This window comes from Patagioenas fasciata, chromosome 2 (genome assembly GCF_037038585.1).
Source record: "Patagioenas fasciata isolate bPatFas1 chromosome 2, bPatFas1.hap1, whole genome shotgun sequence".
NCBI classification, from domain to species: domain Eukaryota; kingdom Metazoa; phylum Chordata; class Aves; order Columbiformes; family Columbidae; genus Patagioenas; species Patagioenas fasciata.
The window spans coordinates 99,030,773-99,052,732 of NC_092521.1; the positions used below are offsets into that span (position 1 = coordinate 99,030,773).

Here is a 21,960-nt window from a genome sequence, read left to right on the forward strand (position 1 = left end):
TGCCAGTGACTGAGTTGTTAAACAGTTACCAAGCTTTACATTGCATCGGTAACCAGAGCGCTTTTGACTTAATTTGGTTAGTAAAGTGCCTTCAGTATCCTTTGAGATGAAGTACTGCTGTATAATTGAATCACCTTTGTAAAATAGTCATGAAAATGCAGGAGTCAAAGCACAAGCTGACAGTTTCTTCGTTGTTCAGGCCTTTAGAGTGAAACTGGATGAATTTGTAAAAGGCATGTTTGAGTTGAAGCACTGCCACTGGATCCAGTGTGTGAGAATTACAGTGAACTGTCCTGTATGACGTTAAGTCAGAGCAGATGACTGTGCAGCGTCATCGCTGCGTTAAAATTCTAAAGAGGTTGACATGTTTCCACTTCAGTGTCATGAACTCAAGTTGAAACTAAGATTTCGTGGGAACAAGATCAACAAAAGTGTTCCAAAGCTTTCTCTTTCATTAGAAGATTGTACAAAACACAGGTGTTTTAAGTAATTTAGAAGTAAAATAGGTAACATGTAATTTCTGAAAATTAGGCTCTCCATTTTGATACCTAGAACCAGTGTTTAGTGAAAATATCTGTAGTTTTGTATTTATTACAGAAAGATTTCTGCTAGGAGTTCAATTAGGCTGCTAATGCAGTGCTCCCAGGTACTTTTGAATTGGATGTGAAAATATTGAAATGTGATCTTTGCAGCAAGGACACTGTCTTCTAAATGTCATTGCTGTGGTAAAACTTACTGTTCTTTAAGTAACAGATGCTTCAGCTCAGAAAGGTCTTAAACTTCAGGCATAACTATTAATAGAATCAAAGCAAAGAGCAGATATTGCCCATGTTTTCAGTTTGTATATTTAAGATTTTCTTCTCATTTTATGGAAACTGTATGTGACGGGGTGACTGTATTTAAAGGATAAGAGTTTTTGTCTGACCATTGCAAAACATTTTTGAAAGGCAGTTTTGACAGAATTGAGAAATAGAAAATGTTCTGTTGGCAGTAGGATATTGATTCTGCTTTAAAATTTTAAGCATTAAGAGTACAGTTTTGGAAATCTTGCTTTACCACCAGCTTGGTCTCCTCTTCAACTTGTCTGAGAGACAGAGTTGATTTACTGTTGCTTAGGTAAGCTCTGCTTGCCCTTTGTTTTTTTTTTTTTTCCTTTAGGACAGTGTTGTCTGAGAATGTGGTTATTTACCAGTAATTACAACTCCCTTGGGGTGGCTTTCTGAAGTAGTCAGAGTGTGTCAGAGGGCTCTTCGGCTCATCTTGTTATGACAGAGGAGGAAGTTGTGATGCAACTACCAGAGAACTCGAGTTGTTTTGATCCGCACTTGAGAAAGAGAGGACTTACACTGTTCTGTATTTATTACTTGATTTGGACAGAAGGGCAGGAAGGGCAGCTTCATATCCCTATTACCGTTTGTGATGTTACTGTGCTTTTCTGTTTCTTTAGAGTCATTGCCACTTTTAAAAAATAATGTGGGTTGCCATAGGCGGGATATAAGGCAAACCGTAACATAACATGGCAAGGTGAAGGAGCTGCTTTCAGGAAGAGGGAAGCTTTAGGTAGTAGGTAGTTGCTAAAAAAAGGATATGTGACTTTGTCTGTGCTGATTATTTTGAGGGGATTATAGGGAAGGACTAGGAGGGAATTAAAGATTTAGCAGACAGGTCATGTTCTGGGACTCATGAATGGATGTGGGTAGTTGTAGTGTTTCTACACTTCCTGAGTTCCGTACAAAGACACGCAAAACCATTTTTCTGCCTGATAAACTGAAGCATTGGAGTCAGATTAGAAGTTTTGTTTCTTTGACACTTGCCTGACGTTTTAAAGTATCTAGTGTCCAAATGATGCTGTGTGTTGGAACCCCTGGCCAGTTGGCTAAGGATTCATGGGCCTTAAGATGCTTCACAAGCACCATGTATCTGTACTTTGAAATCGTCAGACTTAGTGGACATACATACGTATCCCATTAAAGGCATACAAAGCTCTACAGATGAGTGAATCTCTTGACTTCCTGAAGGGGAATGCATACAGCATCAAAGACCAGTCGTCTGTCATCTCTGCTGTACACCCACTTCGCAAGGGAAGAATTTCAGCTCATTCTTTCATCTGAGCAAAAGGCTGTAATCCCCTTGTCTGCTGCTGCGCTCCAAGTCAGAAGGTGCAGATCCTGTACATGGTAGAGTTACTGCAGATTCCTTGGCCAGAGTTGGACCTGAAATCATTACTTCTAGGAGGAACATATAGCCATGAAAACCTCTCTGCAGGGGCTCCCTGCATTCCCCTGACCTCCAAATAACCTTTTTCTGTGGCTGCTCTACTCTGAGGCAAGCTTGAGGTATTTTTTTTTATATCCAGTTTGAAACTGTGGAGTGTGATTAGTGGAAGTGCTGAGCAGTCCCAGTAGCAGCATGTTAACCCTAAGAGCACTGCTGTGTAGTAAATGGTTCAGTATAAAAAATGCTAAGTACATTAAAAAAGCTAGGCACTTGACTTCTCAAGCTGTACATCTATAACTGGTATATGCTTTTAAATGTAATGTGCCTTAGTGCATTTGTAAAACCCTTTAGTGAGCAGAGCTTTAGCAGTGCCACTGTGAAAGAAAATCAGTGTAATCTTAGCAACAGGCCGAACGCCTGTACATCCGTACTGCTTTGATGTCCTAAATGAGGATGATGTATAATATTTCTGATGTTCCATTCATAAAAGTTTCAACGGTGTTTGCGAAACAGAGGTAATGATACTTCCCTACCTTGCAGTGTTTATAAAGTCAGACTGTGTTAAAGATTGCAAGCCTCTCTGCTGCCCTTAAACTGGAGCCTTGCATAAATGCAAATATCCAGTGTGTATTTCAGGAAAGACAAATTTGATGGAATTTTATTTTGAATGATGTGAATTAGCAGAGCATCTTGGAAAGTGTGCTGAAAGCCTGGGAACAGGTGCACACTGTTCTTCTGTAACTTACAGACAAGAATGTTTTCATGCAAAATTCAGGCTGTCAGTACCACTTGGTTGACCTCGACTTTTGAATTCCCATGCTAATATTCACATATAACACTTTAACCTGGGAAGTCGGGGGAGAATTGCAGTTAAGCACCTGCTTTTAAACTGAAAACTGGACATGCAAACAGAAACTTTTCCACAGCAGTTATGTACTGTCCTATGAATCAAAAGGTGTAGGAATTAATTTAGATAAGAATTATACTTAAAATGTTTCAGTGTTTAGCAATAAAAATAGGTTGTTTATGGGCTTTTCTGGGGTAGCCTCCTTCCCTTTGAAGTTTGTGTAGAGCCTGCTCTCAGAATACCTTCTTAAACCAGAATATGGCCCATTACTATGGTCACTGTTGTCAGCAAGGGTTTTAAACACAGATGTTATCCCTCTGAAGCCAAAGTGTCTAGTCACATGCCTTTTGAAGTTACGTATTAAGGCCTGGATTTATGCTGCCTAAGTGTACTGTAATTTGAGAGTCTATTTTACTCAGCTCCCTTTATGGTCAATGAAGATAATTATCTCTAAGATAACTTAGATTTTTAGAAGATCTGAAGTGACTTTTGAAGCTGTATATTTCCCTTTTACTGGTTTTAGTAAGGGGATTGACTGAGTAGGCTTTTAACATATGATAGAGCTGCCTACAAGAGGTGAGATGAAACTGGGAGTTAGTGAACTGGATTTATAATCTGTAGGATTACTAGTAGGGGGTTGTAGTAATCTAAGATTAATTTACCTGTGTAGTAACCAATTTGTTTCTTACATATGTGAATGAAAATCAAAGATGGCTAGGATTTTCCCTAGATGAGAAAAAAAGATTGCTTTGCTTCAAGTAGTTATGAGTGTGTATGTATGCTCACACCAAGGGTGTTCATAAGCAGCTGAGTGCTGACATTTGCTTTGGCAGTGGCCTCATGCTGTGCAAGCAAGCTCTACCCTGTCCTCAGTTTCTCTCAGCCATTGGCTGAGTTTTCTGTTTGTTTTGCGATGTTTTTTTCAGTTAGCATTTCTAGTCTTCAGTATTTCAAGATTTTTTTCCCCTCCTTCACTGGCTTCAATACCTTTATTTGATAGTCACTTTCTGATACTTGATGTACTTGACTAAGAGGAGACCTCATGGGGCTACAGCTTCCTCACAAGGGGAGCAGGAGGGACAGGCGCTGATCTCTTCTCTCTGGTGACCAGTGACAGAACCTGAGGGAATGGCAGGAAGATGTGCCAGGGGAGGTTTAGGTTTGACATTAGGAAAAGGTTCTTCCCCCAGAGGGTGGTGGAGCGCTGGAACAGGCTCCCCAGGGAGGTGTCACGGCCCCAAGCCTGACGGTGTTCAGTAAGAGACTGGACAATGCCCTCAGACACGTGGTGTGACCTGTGGGGTTGTCACATGCAGGGACAGGAGTTTGGACTCAATGATACTTGCGGGTCCCTTCCAGCTCAGGACATTCTGTGATTCTATGCTTACACATTGCTTCTGTTACCCCCTGAGAAATTTCTGTCTCTGGGGAGCTCAGTCATTGTGCCAGGGGAAGGACAGATGGGGGAGGCTCCGGGGGTAATTGCTTGGGAGAGTTGTCACTGTCACTGTCCTGTCAGCATCAGGGAAGCTTCAACCTTCAGACCTTCTGTGGTGGAAAGATGTTTCCTTCCATGCTGGAAGGTAGCTGGGTGTGGGGAGCAACTGCATTTGCTTTGGGGAGGGTTCCTGAAAAGCCTAGCTGTGAGGAGTACCTGGCTGCCATTTTTAACCAATGGTGGTAACTATGTCAGTAGTTCCGAGTGCTGAGACTCATCACAGGGTGAAACCACAAACTTCTTGGCCAAAAGACAGTCTCTAGTGGCAAGTGTCAGAGATCTCATGCTTTGTCTCTGATTTGTTTTTATTTGCTGCTGATTCTGCCAGGTTAATCTCAGTCCCCCAGCAGAAACAACAGTTGTCAGCCAGGCGATGTGGATCCCTTGTGAACACTTAAAAAAATGGCATGTCAGATGCAGGAATAATTCTGCAATCTTATGATTTGGAGACAACAAAGAGTGTGATGTATTCTGCACTCACATGTGTTGAGGTATCACTGTGCTAAGAAGCAAAAGGTAACTTGAAGAAAACTTCTGATTTAAATGTCAAGATGTTTCCTGACTCCTCCAGTGATTTTTCATCACCTGGGAGGCACTGTCTTCTGAGAATAAAGTTCAAGTCACAGTATAAGGAGGTATTTTCTGAAGAAATTGAAACGCTCGCTTTATAGGATTTAATCTTCTTCAAATAGGACCAGAATAGCCATTATCGAACAGGCAGTGGCATAACTCCAGAAAGCACGAGCGCTGTAGCAGAGCTGTCAAAGGGCTGTATCCCCCTGGTGTTGGTATGCTGCCTGCCCTGACTCCATCGGAAATTATCGCTGGGCTGTATCAAGAGGAGAGAAAGTGAATACCTCATAGACTACCAGGAAGCTTTACACATTCCCACCTTTTTTGTAATACATTGTTGGGCCACATCATTCCTCAGCCTTTTCAGTGGTGCAGCTTGAACCAAACAGCTTTTCTGGGGTGTCTCAGATGCTCAGGCAGTCTGTGTTCTCCAGAAAACACTGGGTGTTCATGAACTGCTTGTTTTTACAACCACCCTCTATTTTCTTACCATGGCTGCAGCCACAGAGAGAAGGACACAGAGGCTTCTCTCTCAGAAAAGACCATTAAGTCATTTGAAGTCTTCACTGTAAAGAGCTAACTGTGTGCTTCTGGGACATTTAACACTTTTTACCTTGCTTTAGTTTTAAGGGACATCTGAAGACCATCTCTCTTGTTTTGTGTTGGTCCTATCACTTCAGAAAGAGATTGGTCCAAATATCTTTACCCACAAAATTCTTCTCTGCATATTTCAGTGGACACAATAAACTGAAAGTGTATTTATTTAACTGTGAATCTTCTGCAAGGTTTTGTCTTCCCAGATGACAGTGCAGGGTCTTTGCAGAGGTCTTGGTGCTTCCCTGAGGAGAATGTCAAAGTTTCTCTTATTTTCGTGGTAGGTTCATAGATGCATTTTTCTAGATAGTTTTCTTTGGTCTGAGGCTCACTGACTTCTACAGTGTACAAAATCTCAGGGTAAATAAATGTGCACCCTCTCACTTAACTGCTTGCTAGGAGTATTCAGAGTTTATAGGAGCTCTCTTAGAGGTTATGTTGTTGTTTTTTTCTGGAGTCCATCTCATGCAAAACACTTTCAGGATGTTAATACTGATTCTGAGACAACTTGGATCATGTCTGAGAGCCTGGAAGAATTTGTGTGACCATCCTCGATGTGCACGTCTGTCTGCACTCACAGATCACCTCGGGTGAGACGTCAGACGTAGCACATCACAGGCCTCTCTTTGGGCTGTTTACACCCACCAGTCATCTGTTGAACATGATAGTGACAGTACAAAGGGATCTGGGGGACTTTGATGACGAATGGCCTATGCGTGCATTTCTGTACTCCTCTTGCTAATTACTGTGTGTAGTTGGAGAGCTCAGGGCTTCTGTCTCCCAGGGGAGTGCTGGGCTGTTCTGGGAGGTGCTTGGTTTGAAACGTGACTGACTTGTACTTGTGTGTTCAGGAGTGACCTGCAGCTTCAGCCACGGTGTGGATTGCCTCGTGTCTTCCTTGTGTGTGAAAGGGCTGGATGCACAGGATTTGAGCTCTGATACCACCAGGAAGGCTCAAAGATTTTTTTTCTTGGTCTTTGTTTTAAATTAGACTTCATGCTTGGAGACAGCTCTCTTCTTTTTCCTTGCTTTCTGACCAGCCAGTTTCCTGCTTTGGTTACTCCATCCCATGGGCCTTGCCTGTGCTCTTGTCCGATGTCCATCTCAGCCCAGATTCCTGCATCACCCCTGATTTGTAGTGTCTTGTTTATTTGTTTGTTTTCCATAGTCTTGCACAGCTGCCTGCTCCTGTCTGCCCTTAGCTTTTGTTCCATCCAGGTCCTAATGGAGAACAATTTGTCATGGATAAAATGTCCACCGTGGTACATGCTTATACTAGAAACAAGATCTCACAAGATCTGTGAAGCCAAGTACGGTGCACAAACTACATCCAGAAGTAATGTAGCTGCTGTCAGTCCTGAAGGTTTGGTTTATTCAGGTTCATTCCAGAGGAACATTGAGGAATGGTGTCTTTTCCCTTCATACACCACTAAGAACTCTTAAGTCTTTGTGCTTCATGGGCTTCCTGATACCTGGTGGAGACATTATTGGGTCTCTGGTCAAGAAGGTTTGCAGATGCCTTTGATACCACTCCAGAACAGAAATACCTGTAAGGTTAGAGAGGAGTGGAGAATGCACTCCTGCAGGCCTCTGTATACCAAAGAAAATGTAATTGTGATTCAGGTTATGAACCAACCAGGTTTCTTTTGTTTTAAAATGATTATGAACTTAAACAGTTTAGTATTGAGATTTGTAGCAGTAATATTTTAGGCAATATATTTGGCACAGACTGTGTTTTCTGTCTATAGGTGTAAATTTGTATACTTCCATTTTCAAGTCGCTTTTTTTTTTTATTTTTTTAAAAATAAGTAGAAAGTCTATATGTAAGTATCTCAAGTCATTATTTTTTAACCCATATCCAAAGGGGATATGTGTGCAAGTGCTTAAATACACGCATTCCACACAAATGCTAATGTGTGCTTTCTTTACAAGTAGATTGCTAAATATTGACGTATATCTGTCATATGAACGCTTGTAATGTATAAAATGATTTAAATATATATATTTATAGGATTATTAAAATGTCAGTAGTATTGATACTTTAACATAATTTCTAGGATTCATAAGTAATATGCTGTATTCAGAAACCTGAGCTGGCAGAGATTTGGGTTTAGAAAAGGCTGTATTTCAAAAGGTTTAAGAAAAAAAAAAAGGTGTTTTACATGGACTTAATCCAACATCCAGACAAGGAAAGGAACAGACTCCCACTAACTTTAGTTAGGAACTCTAGATCAGACACCAACTACAGATGAGCTTTTTTCTTTTTTTTTTAAGCTACTATTAGACTGATTGGAAAATGAATGTGAAATAGAGATGATTGTGCAGACGTTTGTTTACAGGAAATGACAAACTCGGTGGTTTAAGGGCACAGAGACTTAACGGCTTTGATGCAAAAGATCCAAGTTCCAGGCTCCTCATTGCAGACCGGGTTCTGCTTTTGAAACCCCTGCAACTTGTGTTTTTGTGCTTGCTATTGAGGCAAACTGCAAAAGAAATGACTGCAAAAATCACACTGAATCTATTTCATATAATGTACAGCTTAGAGAAGCAGTGTTTAAAAAGGAATATTGTGGAAAAATTATGAACTGATTTAAGTGTGCAAAGTAGGGCTTTCTGTATTTGGCTTTCCTGCAACATTTGTAAGCATATATGCACATTTATAGTTAGACATTACATAGAATATACACTTTGGGTGAAAGTTGAAGGAAGAATCTCAGCTTTCAGAATTTGACTGTTAATGCTGATGCCTTCTACTTAATATACCAAAATATCTATAGTGTATGGACCCTTAATTTTTTCTAGTAAGAAATAACTAACTGTTTTTCACGTTATGGGTGAATTTTGGCAAGCGTAACACTAAAACTCCTTCCATTTCCAACCAGTACCACAAGTAAGTCCAGGACAAGGTCTTCTTCACTTGAATTTCACCACAGTATTTTTAATTTCTTCCCATATTCCAGTCTCTTTCCCCTGCAATGCTTCCTTAATTTTCCCCCCTATATCCACCCTCACAATATCCTCAGCTTCTTGTTATGTTCTCTACCATCTACTATTTTGGAGTTGAGGGTGGGGAGAGGGAGCCCATAGGGGCTGTTTGAGCTGCCCAGGTGGTGACAGCCTGAGTGACCAGAGACCATGAGCAGTGGTTAAGGCCTGAACTCTTTTCTAGGGTCCCTCTTTTCTAATCATCTGGTGATTTTTGCCAAACATACAGGACAAAATTTGGTTTAAGTTAGGTGGTGAGTTTTAAGGTTACTTTTGGCAGATAAAGCAAGATGCACAGAAAAAAAATGACTAAAAATATGGCCCCAAACTCTTTATTCCCCCTCAATCCAGAAGAACACACTTTTGAAAGACAAGTTTATAGAAAGTATATATCCAGTTGTTGACTACTTGGATATTGACCTTCTGACTTTTTTTAGGTTCAGCAGATAGATCGTGTAGTAGAAGTTGTGGAGGAAACTATAAAAGGTAAGCATCACACTTGAAATAATAGCAGCTAGTCTGAAAGATGTAAGCATTACCTAGCACAAGTGCAGCTGTTGTGTTGTTTATCAACCTAATGCTTGCTTTGTCTTCTGGCTAAATGTTTGGTCAGTGCTATACTTTGCTTTGTGTAAGTGGTAATTTCAGAGAGATTTTCTGGCAGGAGCTCTGTGGCCTTTTGGATTCATAGGTAAATGCTTCAGGGGAGACTTAAATAATTTATTTTAAGTTGCACCTATGTAGGTGGGCGTAGAGTACTGTTTAAAGTTTCTGCACCATCTTAATTCAGTGCTATATCTCTACTTTCATATGTTTAGTCCTCTCGTGGGTGTTCTTTTTTTCTTTTCAGATGTTTTGGCTCACTTCCCTGGACTTCCTCAGCAGGAGAGATAAATTATCCACTAGTTTAGTGTTCTTTTGTAACTGTGTCCCTTGTTCTCTCTGGCTGTGTTCATGTGTGTGTACACGCAGTACTTTGCAGTGAAGAGAGGAAAAGACAGTATTGCTTCTGCAGTCTGACTAGTAAACATTTGCCATTGAATAAATATATTTGTCTGGGTCTTTCTGGGTTACCTAAGTTTGTCTCCATTACTTATCAGGCCATAAAAATCACTGTTCCATGAAGCTTTAAATTACAAGGTTGAGTTTAATTGGTTGTACTTCCAATATAAACAAGTGTCTGGTCCACAAGACATTGCCTGTAAGTTTAATGCTGGAGTATGATGCTTTTGAAATACAGCATGAAAATGTAGAAGCAGTGCAAAAATTTAAGAGGAAAAAGCTTCTCCCAGGAAATAGTGTAGTGCTGTGTAAGGCTTCTACAACTTGTGGTTTGAAGACCTTAAGATTTCATATTGCTTCAAATGCTTTCAAAAATGAAACCTGTAGGCTCATGTACTTCCAACCAAAATTTTTCCCATTTTGTGACGTCTGTTTTGTGGGAGTACAACCTACTGTACAATAGAAAGAAGAAACATACTCAATATATTTGTACTTGTTACTAAAAAAAGCCAAACTTTTTTTCCAGAAACATCATGGTGTTTATGACATTGCGTTAGAAAAAGAGATACTTCTTGATTTTTACAACAGCACAGTATTTCAGATCTCCATCTGTTTTTCCTGAATTTTATTTATTCTTAAGGGAGTAAGATGATTACCTAGGTCAGCATGCCCTCCCTTTACGAAAATGGGCTTTGTAATATTTATACTGACTGCAGTCATTACTTCTTTTTGGATAACATAGTTACTTGGGTTGTTGTGACTGAATATTATAAGACTAGGAAGAAAACAAATAATCTACTAGCAATTGTTAAAGTCATACTTTTCATTGAATTGACTCTAGGATTTTACATATTGATGTAATTCTGGAAAATAATATTCACAGAAACATTAAGGAACTGTTAAACTTTAAAAAGCATGAATTTTGGGAAAGATTTTAATTCTAGCTTCCTATAAGTGATCTGCAGGGAAAAAAAAGGAGTAACTGGGCTGCTGAATTCCATATGTAGTGCCAGCTCCTTCAGGGATTTCTTACAAGGTAATGGAACACAAGATTTTTGAAATTTTATTATAAAAAATGAACAAGAGTGGCTCCTCAGTGCGAAAGAGACATGGACATACTGGAGAGAGTCCAATGAAGATGGTTGAGACTGAGAATGAAGCGTTTCCTCTCATAGGAGAGCTGGGACACTTCAGCCTGGAGAAGAGAAGGCTCTGGGGGATCTCATCAGTGTCTGTAGATAACCGAAGGGAAGGTGCAAAGAAGACAGAGCCAGGCCCTTCTCAGTGATGGCCGGTGACAGGCCAGCAGGCAACAAGCACAGACACAGGAGGTTCCTCTGAACATCAGGAAAAACTTTTTCACTGTGAGTGTGACTGAATACTGCACAGGTTGCCAGGGACGTTGTGGAAATGCCATCCCTGGATCTGTCTGACTGTGGTCCTGGCCAACTGGCTCTAGGTGGCCCTGCTGGAGCAGGGAGGTGGTACCAGGTGACTTCCAGAGGTCCCTGCCAACCTCAGCCCTTCTGTGAAAACAGTATTTCAACTGGAAAGAGAACTGATGAATTGGCAGGGGTCTTATATACGATAATGGTTTACTTTTGCAAAAGCCAACCAGAAAAGTAGGAGTTTTTACTTATAATTACGTTTCTTTCATTTAAATTTGTTTAAAGATACTGCATTATTAACTTACGTATTTGGGAATCATCTTCCACTAACAGAGAAGAATGTGAAGCTCTTTTTCACTGTGCTTTATGAGTCTAACAGTGAACTTTCATTATCTAAGTGAAGTAAAATACTGTAGCTTACAAGACTGTTGCTTAAGAATATTTTATACTATGAAACAGATACATGGTAGAAGCTTAACTTCATGTATGCAAAAGAGATGAAATGTAACCCTTTGTCGTCATAGATTATTGGTAACAAATTCTGAAGCGCCAGATGGGTTCAGGAGGCAGCAGTGTTATGGGACAGGGGATTAAATACAAATTCTGAATCCAGAGCCAGCTCATATTTGTTAATTTGGATATCAGTCATAGTTGTATGATACAGTTTTTTTCACCTATTTTTTTAAAAGAAAATTGAAAGGTTGCATGAGTGGTATACTATTGTAGTGTGGCTATCTATCTATATATATTGAAAGTTTAAAAAATACTATATATTGAAGGTTTAAAAATGTTTTGACTGACTATTTAAATTGAATAAGTTTTACCTGCATTGTGTCTGCACTCTGTAGGGCAGCTGTCTCTGTAGATTGGTTGGCCTAACTAAATTGTCTTGATTTTCTGTCCAGATTCCACGGTCATTATACTAGTTGCCAGTTTTAAGTCTAAAAGTTTGACTTTCCTTAAGTTCCCCTTTCTTAAGGGGTACCTTAGATTTTTATTGGGTGCCTGAATTTTGTAGTGCACAGTTTACAATACAGGAAACTTTGTAAAAAGAATGTGCCTCCTCTTTGTTTTTTCTAGCTTTATTTCTCCATCCTAAGGGCATTGTTAGGAAACCCTCTTCAATGCAGTGTCATTCTGCTGGTTCAAGATATGGTTTCAAGAGGTAGATCTTTATGGTGGCCTTCAACTCATCCATCTGAAAACAGTGTAATTGCCAGTTCTCAATTCACATTGAGATAATTCTCATAAACAGTTTTTATTTGACTTTATCTCTTTATCCTTCTTAATCAGAAAATGGAAAAGAAGGATACTTATGTTTGTTATCACACTAACAGCCAAAAGAGAGATAGAATTTTTAAGAGACCTTGTGATGTCTCATTTTTTAGATCACCTGACTTTTACCGTGAGTCTTATGGAACTTTGAAATTTCCTAATTATCAGGTAAACTGTCATTTCCAGAAGTGATCTTCAATAACCGCACAGTGTTTGTATGCAGATCATCTCTGAATAATATTTATACTGTGTCCGAAGAGGTATTTTAACTAGAGGCATCTTCAGGTACTTATACTATGATATTGTAATTTATAATCTGAAACCTTTGTGCTGCTTACTAGGAGCTGGGCAAAGTAATTAGATCTCAGAACTAGGTTTCTCAAAGTGTCAGCCACCATTGTGTAGCCAGTTTGTCAGTCTTCCTGATATACAGAACAGGTTCATTATGCAAAGGCTCTTCTTTAACAGTTTAGAAAATCTTGCTTCATCTGCACGTTACTCAAATTGTAAGAGTGGATTATGGCAATTTTTTACATCTTTGGGGCACCTGTTTCCACTCATGTGCTCAGTTTTCCAGTATCATGTTGTGATGACTTAGTATGTTAAGAAAGTATTGCTAAGGAGTTGCAGTGTCTGCGAGATAGAAGAAAACAGGATTGTAATTCATGTATGTTCCATCATTAAGTAAAGTTCCTGTACAGAATTTAAACGATGTTTGGGCTGATCAGTCTTTATAGCATGTTCCAATAAGATGAAGATTTATCTTTGATGGGAACCACAGAATGTCTCTATGGTGACTGCTCAAGTCAGCATTTTATGAACTACTTTAAAAGCTGTCTTTAAAAAAAACCCATACAGTGTAGGTGTACAAGCTTGGATATTAACAGTTTACAGTAGGTAAGTTAATACATTTATTCTCTAACTTAAAGGAGAAATTGTAACTGCTTAATGTGGAAATTCTTGTTTTCTTGAATTCATGTCTTCAGAGATTTGGGTATTTCCTCCCTTTCTAGACATGCTAGTTCTCAAATCCCATGTTACTGAAGCTTTCTGAGGGCGGGAGGCATGGAACCAGAGCATTTGTGTACAATCTGCTTTTAGCTTGGACCTTAGGGAGATGAGGGACACAGGTTGAATTGAGTTTAGTCCATATTGTGCCTGTCTAATGCTCTCACAAAACATAGTTTTACAATGGGTCATTAGACTTGATTGTAAAAAACAACCGAAGGAAATTACTTCAGGGTTGAGCCTTTTATACTTCACATAACCTTTCTTGGTTTCAGTCACGTTGACCTGTCTGGTGAAGTTGCCCATCCATTCCCAGTTTAAACATTAACCAATATTTACTAAGTGATAGATTGTCCTAATGTGGTTAGTAATTATGGATTGCTGATAGTTGCAGTGTCATTCTGTATGAAAGTGGGAAGATAAATGGTACCTATGTTTTACATATATATATATATATTTTTTTTTTTTTTAATGGTAAAATGTAGAATTTTCCCTGAATTGCCTACCTGACAGTGTGTGTTTTTATATGTATGCGTATGAATGCCAACATATTAAATGGTATTTGTATGTGCCGCTTGATTTCATTATAATCTGCTCGTAATAGTAGATAAAATACTCTCTTTTTAATTTCTGTGATTGTGGGAAGAGTAGACATGACTTAAGAAGCTGATGACAAGCCAAACGAAGAATAAAAATTGGAGGAGTCAGGAGTTTCTTTTTGAGGAAAAGTATCATTTGGCTCCCAGTCAGGAAACTGTTTATGTCAAAGTGCAGCTTGAGGGGGTTGAAGGGAGGGTAGTGGCCTCACAGAGTCCCTGTTTCTGTTTCTACATCCTTTGAAAGGACATAGAAAGGGGGGACAGTTTTGGGTGGTTTGTTTTATTTATTTCACGGTGTGGTGGCTGCCAGACCCCCACTCGGCCTCTCTCTTGCTCCCCCTCCTCAACAGGACAGGGGAGAAAATAAGATGGAAAAGCTCGTGGGTCACGATAAGGACAGGGAGATCACTTACCAGTTACTGTCACTGGCAAAACAGACTTGACTTGGGGAAATTTAATCTAATTTATTGCCGAGTAAAAATAGAATAGGATGGTGAGAAACAAAGAGAAAACTAAAACTACCTTTCCGCTTCTCCTCTTCTTCCCAGCGTGCCTGCAACACCTCCTTCCTTTCCACTTGGTGCTCACGGGGCTGTTCTTCACACTTTTTCCTCGCGGCATTTTGCCCTTCCTTACTCGGGCTTTCCCCAAGGTACCCACCAGTGTCTGGGGTCTCAGCTGTGCCCCGGCGGGAGGTTGGAACTGGCTGTGCCCAGGGTGGGGCAGCCCTGGCCTCTCCTCACAGGGGCTGCCGTGCAGCCCCTGCTGCCAGCCCCTCACCACAGACACCCTGGTCACACTGCTGCTGCCATTGACAGTATTTCTAGGTAGCAGAGTCACCTTTTAAACCAAGATTATTGAAAAGTAAAGATAATACTGGAAAAGATTATGTAAGAGACTATCTATATTTGCCAGACCAAAAAAAATAGAGAGATTGAAATCAGGTTTTCAATAGGCAATATACAGAACTGCAGCTCATCAGTACCTTGGTGAAATGACCATGGTTAGAAGACTTGGCATCACCTATTTGTACGTATTAATCACTGAGGTGAACAGTGTAATGTGGTACATGGCACTCCCGGCCCCTTTCTTGTGTCCTTGGATTAGAAGTTTTGGAGATATTCCTGTTTAAACAAAAATAATTACAGATTTTTGTTGTCTTCTAAGCAAATGGCTTTATATGTGGAAAGAGTATCATTACCAAAACCAGTACCATTCTTTTTTTTCTCTTGATTTGAGAACTACTGTGACAACAAGCATTGGCTTATGAAGGCCCTGAAGGACGGTGTTCCACCTTACAGTTTTTAAATGAAGGCGTTCTCATTCAGTTGAACAATTCAACGAGAGCACCGGACTGTATTTTGATTGCCTATTCCTGACTGCTTTGGAATAGTGTGATATACTGAAGTAATGAGTCCAAAATAGTAGTTCTGTTATCTGTGCCAGTATCAATTCTGGGAGTTTAGCTTTGTAGACTATAATTTAAAGAAACCGGTAGGGCACAATGAGGAATACAAAGTAATTATAGAGAAACTGTTTCTGCAAAGATAGATTTTAATTGCTTTTGTAAAACATCATTAATCATGTGGCTCAACATAAAAATCTTATCTGCTGGGGCAAGAGATCTACATTGCCATCAACTGGTTTCTGTTCTTACACCAAAGTTTATTGCAGCTTTTGCTGTACTTGGTCAAATGCTTTGGACATGCAGTGACTATTAGGTGTGTGAGACAATGCAGGGTTTTAGATGGGTCTTCTAATTATTTTTCTCCATGTAGTTATTTAATTGATTTGGTTTAGACAACTCTTAGGACTGACTATCCCTGTTATGACTGTCATTGTTATAGCTTTGTTTTCTAAGTTGTTCACAGAAACTGAATGGGAGATAAATAGTGCTACAGAAAAAGGAAACAAGCAATGGGGGGGAAACAGACTGAAAATCTTAGTACCAAAATTGTGATTGCTTATTGTTAAATGAGCCTGTGATGTGCGTGGAAGAGACGACTTGTTTTCCAGACCCGTATGTGCTCTTTTCCGCACCTTCAATGAATGACCATCTCGCAGCATCCCTATTTTTCTGTCCCGTTCACATTGCTTAGCCTCAGTTGGGTTTAGCTCTGTTAGAGAATCCTCATGGCTGGTAAATGCAGTGCACCTTGTTCAAATCAGTTCAATTTAGTTATCTGTAGGAAGAGTACAAATAGATGGCAGAGGAGTAGAGATCAAAGTAAAAGCTCGCTTTGGTGTACAGTGATAGGTTGAGCTCAGCGTTTCACTGTAAGGCTAAATTTGTTCTGTTTGACCTGCATACCTCAAAACACTGGACAAGTTACTTGTACTGCTGCAGCTGGCTCTGACAATCCACCCTTCAGCATTTCCCTCCCTCAGAACATGGCCTGTTTCATCTGATTCAAAATTTATTTCCCTTGAAAGTTTCTATCCAAAATCTCCCAAGGTTTTGAGCAACATCTTTGATCCTGATCAAATAAATTTCTTCATGGAGAGGTGAGGACAAAGGGTCAGGGGAACTCTTCCTGTAGTCAATTCTTAGTATCGTCCTTCTGAGCTGCCAATTTGTAGCCAGCATTTTCAGTTCACAGCAGATTTAATGTTTAGTCGCTTTTTCAGGAAGACAATAACATCACATGGTCTCAAAATAAGTAGGGTGAAGCTATTGAATTCGGAAAAAAATAATAGTGCCTTAATAGGGCATTTCAAGTGCTCTTGTTCTGAGAGAGGAAAGTACTGTAGATACATCTTAATAGAACTCTATGAAATTTTTTTACGAACAGTAATTCCTTGTTAGTAATTATCTCCTTTTCTGTTTTACTTGTTGTACTCTACTGTTTAAGTGCTTACAGATATTGCTTTGATTGAATGGTACATTGGAGAAATACCAAGAATAAAGTATTGTATGTTTAATGGAGAGAAAGTGATGTATGAATTTTAGCAATCTGGGCCACCTGCAGAGCTTTTTTCTGAAGTTTGTGAACTGTCTCACTATATTGCATATCTTGTTTTTGAAATTACATAAAAGGAATTTTAAAAAGCCCCTGTCTTCACCCATGTGACATTGGCATTCTGGAGCCTTCCAACACAGAATTGTTGTTGGATGCTAATTCCAAGTGCAAGGCTTAGTAGAGGTATGTATTTTAAGATAATGAAATACATACGGTATGCATAGTAATACCTGTCCTTTGTCTGAAGTTTTTTTTTGAGTTGGTATAGGGTGGAAGACATTCTTTTTATGAGAGAGCTCTGAACTGCAGAGACTGGGCCAAACATACCACCGTCAACAACCTGATGGGACACGCTGCCTGACCCAGGGCCTGCCTATTCCTGTCATGCTGTGATACACAGGAAAAGATCAGTAATTCTGACAGAGTTTGTCTGAATTATTCCCTATCTTATCATGGACCCAGTTCCTGCTTGCACCAATTGAAGGAGTTAGACTGTTACACAACATTCCCACCTTTGCCAGTCTAGAGGAAGAATAATTTATTAGTTGGTTGGCCAGGAGCAGGGCATGTATCTTCCACTTAGATTTGTTTTTTCTTTCCTCTCTGTATTTACTTGTGCCAGGAGATCCCACAGATGACACTTGGGATGCCTTCACTGCATAACTGAGGTGCTGCTGGCCAGCTGGGGTTGGTTCCGGGGGAGCACTCACACAGCCAAGCCCTAAGCCAATTTGTCTCCGTGCTGTTTCTGAACTTCGGTGTGTCTCACAGCACGTGATTGCTCTGGGGAACTCAGGGATTCCTTTACAATCAGTCATGTCTGCTGTGGGACAATTTGTTTGTGCTGCAGGGCAGGGAGAGATGATGGGAGAGGAGCTCAGGGCCTGCCCTTGCCACACGTGGGCTGTTTCCAGCAAGGATAGACCAGGGCTGTCCACTGCGAGCTCACCAGCTCTGGGTTTGAAGCATCTCCAAGTTTGGGCTTAAATATGAGGAACAGTCCAGGTTTGCTGTACAGTGTGTTACGCAATTTGTGTTGGATATTTACATCTCAGATGTGATTTTGTTGTGAGGGGACAGGAGGTAATGGATTTAAACTAAAGGAGGGGAATTTCAGGCTAGACATGAGGAAGAAATGTTTTACAATGAGAGGGGTAAAACACTGGCACAGGTTGCCCAGAGAGGTGGTAGATGCCCCATCCCTGGAGACATTGCAGGCCAGGCTCTGAGCAACCTGATCCAGCTGCAGATGTCCCTGCTCATGGCAGGGGGTTGGACTAGATGACCTTTGAAGGTCCCTTCCAACACAAACTATTCTGTGATTCTGACATCCAAAATAGCTTGTTTAGAAGCTTGTTTTTACCCAGTAGTTACACAGAAGAACATAACTCTGGAAATAAATCTAATATTAAAATTCTATAACAGCTTCTGATTAGCCTCTTCCGCCTTTACACATACTTTTTTATTTGATCTTCTTAGGCTTGATCTTCTTTTTCTTGAACATGTTCTTGACTGATTTTGTTACTTTTGCTTAAGTTTTCTAATTCTTTTCACCTTTTGTATTTACTTGATGCTCCTTTCAGTCTTTGTCACAGCTTTTGGTTCTTCACACTTCTTCCTTTTGTTTTTCTTTGGAGAAACTTACTGCTTTGTTTTCCCTTCATACGGCTCTGCCTTCCTTAGCTACTACACTGCTCCCATGTGCCATTTTTTCTGGTGTTAGCCTTCAGGAAGGGAAGCTCTGTATTCATTAAGAAGCGAATAATGGTGGAAGTAAATGTGTGCAAGAGTACGTGAAATAGTGCTTAATCCTTTTCCCTGAAGATGCTGGAGAAGATCAGGCAGATTGGTGAGAGACAGCTGGGAAGTACAGGACTGTACATTGGTAGCCTTGTTGTGAGGGAAAAAAACTGTCTTTCAGGAAAAGGTGAATAACCTCTAAGTATAATGATGTAACTGGAAAAGGGAAAGAATGGGTAACAGAACAAGCTGAAAACAATAGAAATTGTTGCTGCCAAGGCTGGGGCTTCCTGCATCTTTAATGATTTTCTTTCAACTCAAGTTTTTGAGCTGCTTGACAGTTCTGTGCTGAACTTTGAAGCTAACAGCTGAGGAATACCGCTCTGTCTATGGGGAGTTGTGTTTTCGCAGCACATTCTGCCAGGGTGGGGAGGGACCCCCAATGGGTGCCCTCTTCCAGCACATATTGTTTGCCAGCAGGTACTGAGAGGTGCCAGCCTATGAATGGAGTGAAGCTGGCTATTTTTTGGAAATGCAGTAGACCTAGTGATATCTGATAGATATTTGCAACCCTGATAGGCAGTTGTTAAAGTTAACTTATGACTAAGCCCTCACTTATCCTTGTTTCAAACTAGCAAAATATCAGCGCAATTTACATCTGTTTGCTCCAATCTTGTTAGCGTATTTCTGGGGGTCTGATGATAGCCTGAGGTTCACAGCACATTTGATGTTGTTATAGTCTTGCAGCAAAGAAATTCTGTTACCTGTTCCGTTCATACATTTTTTATTTCAAGATCAGGCATTCTCTGTCACAGTCCTGAAGTACATATAACATGATTAAAGGTGTATATACATAGCATTAATATTATGTCACTTGAATTCTTTTTTAACAAATGAAAAGAAATGCCTTGAAAATACTTTCATTGTACACGATGGTTTATCAAACTGACACATTTAAAAGCCCTTTTTTAGACTAGCAATATGATTTAATATCCTGATAAATTCATTCCGTCCTCATACTTTCTGTGAACAATGCCAAGTAATGTGAGTTGCATCTACTGACCTGTATGTAAAGATGAGCTTAATTTTCAACAGTCAGTTCTGAAAACTAGAGAGCTCTGATTTCATTTTAAAATTGTTTCTAGCTTGAATTCATTTACACTTTGGTGAGTGATTCTGCTCTGCAAGCTTCCTCACTGAACTTGGTTAGTAGTACTGTCGCGCTGTAATCTGCATTAATTATTAATTAGTAAAAAACTGCTCTGAAGCATGACCTAAACTGCTAATTAACACTTTGAGTATTTTTAAATAGAATTTTATCTGCTGGTAGACTATGTGAAAGTAGAAAAGTTATCTGTATGGCAGAAGAGGTTTATAGGAGTACAATGTTTAGACTGTCAAGTACACCCTGACTAGATCTGTTTGTCATTAAGCTGTGTTTCAAAGCTCGCATCTGCCAGTGAGCCATCAAAAAAGGAGTGGTTTTTGTTTGGTATCTGAGATAGAGCACTCATGGTTTTGGAAGTGTGATTAACTCGGTTTTAAAAAATGTTGCAGCAAACTTTGAAGAAAAAAAAAAGAAAAAAGCAGACTTCTTTTAAGCTTGGGACACCTGTTTTGCTCAGTTAAGTTGCTATCCAACCTGTAGAGTCAGAGAGAGGTAACTTTATCAGATAAAATGCTTGAGAAGTAAAACTTGATTTTAATGTTTTGCCCCATCCTCCACTTTGAAAGGAGGTCATAAATGAGATTTAAAATTACTGCCATGTCTGTTATGCTTGACATTGGTGTGGGCTTAATAATGCTGGTTAGACAGTTTAAAAAATGTTGCTTAGCCTTTTCCTTATTGAAAACAACAATATTTATTTTTAAGTTTTCTTGAAATAAGTTTGGGCAAAAAAAGATCGACAACATGTGAAAAATATGATTCAGTGTTTATCAAGTTATGTTTTATTAATAGCAACAATGCTGTAAACAGATGCTTTAGTGATTGCTTAAAATGAAACAAAATAGTCCTTGTATGGAGTAGGGGAAAAAGGATTTAAGGTCACGAATACTGTAATTGAGAGGTTATTTTCTTAAAAATATATATATATATATATAAAATTAAGTGTGCCTGCAGCACAAATTGCTGTAGTTGAATATGCATTTACTACTTGCTTTCTTGAGTTGTTGAACTTTCTGCTCAAACTCATCTCCTGATTTTTTAATTTTTTATTTATTTATTTTTTTAAATCTCCCCTCCTTTGGTGTCTGGAGTGAAGAGCACAGGGATGCTCCCTTTCTTGAGTGCCACACAGGTTGTGCAAGCCTTATATTAACTTGAACCTTAGTGTCATTTGGTAGGAATATAGGAAAAACTGTGGCCATGTGAAAAGAAGCTGCCATATGTGGCTGCCAGGCCATAGATCCCCTCAGCTGAGCTGTGAGTTTGGGGTGGCTGCTCATGTCCAGTAAACAGTGGCGGGTGGTCACAGCACTGTTTGTTTGGTTTTTTTTTTTTTCTGAATTAAGAAAGTCTGTGAAGGTAAGAGAGGCTGGGTCTTACATTCCATATGAGTTATATTCTACATTTAAGTGTCCTGAGTATTTTTTTCTAATGTGTAAGGTAACCTGCCTGGCATCTGAAAGACAAAGATGCATAAGAAGGTAGAAGTAGTACTTTGGTTGACAAGATTTTCTAGACTACTATGGTGTTGGTTTTTTTATCTTCCTGTTTTCCCGAGAAAATATGGATTATAAAGCTGTGCCTCCTGCACAGGTCTGTCATTATTGCCATTGCCCTCCATCCTTACTAGTTTTTAATCCTTTGACAAATTTCAGCTTTGTGACAAGTTTTGTAGTCTAAAGGATACTCTCTTTCCAGAAGTTCCACTAAAAGGTTTGCCTTTTTGATTAGTGCTCTCAGTATGAGAAAGGGAGAGCAGGAGCTAAGTTATTGTGAGAGAGCAGTAATTCAGGTGACTGTTTGTTGTGAGGGTGCAAGATCAGAGGAGATCAAACGTCACTGATTCTGTATTCTGAGATATTACCGGGGAGAGGGGGAGGTGTTGTGATTTATTGGTTTGGGTTTGTTTTTTAAATTTCAGAATTGTGGTTGGACCCCAATTCTAAATTTTAAATTTTGGGTAGCTTGTTGTTTTCTGAAGCCTGATTGTTTTAAGAATGCTGTGAATTTTTCCACTATATTTTCAGCCATAAATCGAAATACATTTTTAGTGTGGTCATGAAATTGAGTATTTTAAAAATTGATACACTGGTTTATTGCAGAGAA

General features: G+C 39.6%; 1 protein-coding gene across 4 annotated transcripts in view; it reads left to right on the forward strand.

Annotated features, from left to right (window-relative positions):
• Positions 1 to 21,960, forward strand: part of CDKAL1 (CDKAL1 threonylcarbamoyladenosine tRNA methylthiotransferase) — a 414,630-nt gene that overhangs the window by 125,773 nt on the left and 266,897 nt on the right. For 3 of the 4 annotated variants that reach the window (XM_065830832.2, XM_071804627.1, XM_065830833.2), the window contains one exon: positions 9,152 to 9,200. The exons of the other annotated variant lie outside the window; for it this stretch is intronic. In XM_065830832.2, the coding sequence (XP_065686904.1) occupies positions 9,152 to 9,200 (49 nt within the window). The remainder of the gene's footprint in view (positions 1 to 9,151; positions 9,201 to 21,960) is intronic. 4 annotated transcript variants of the gene reach the window in all.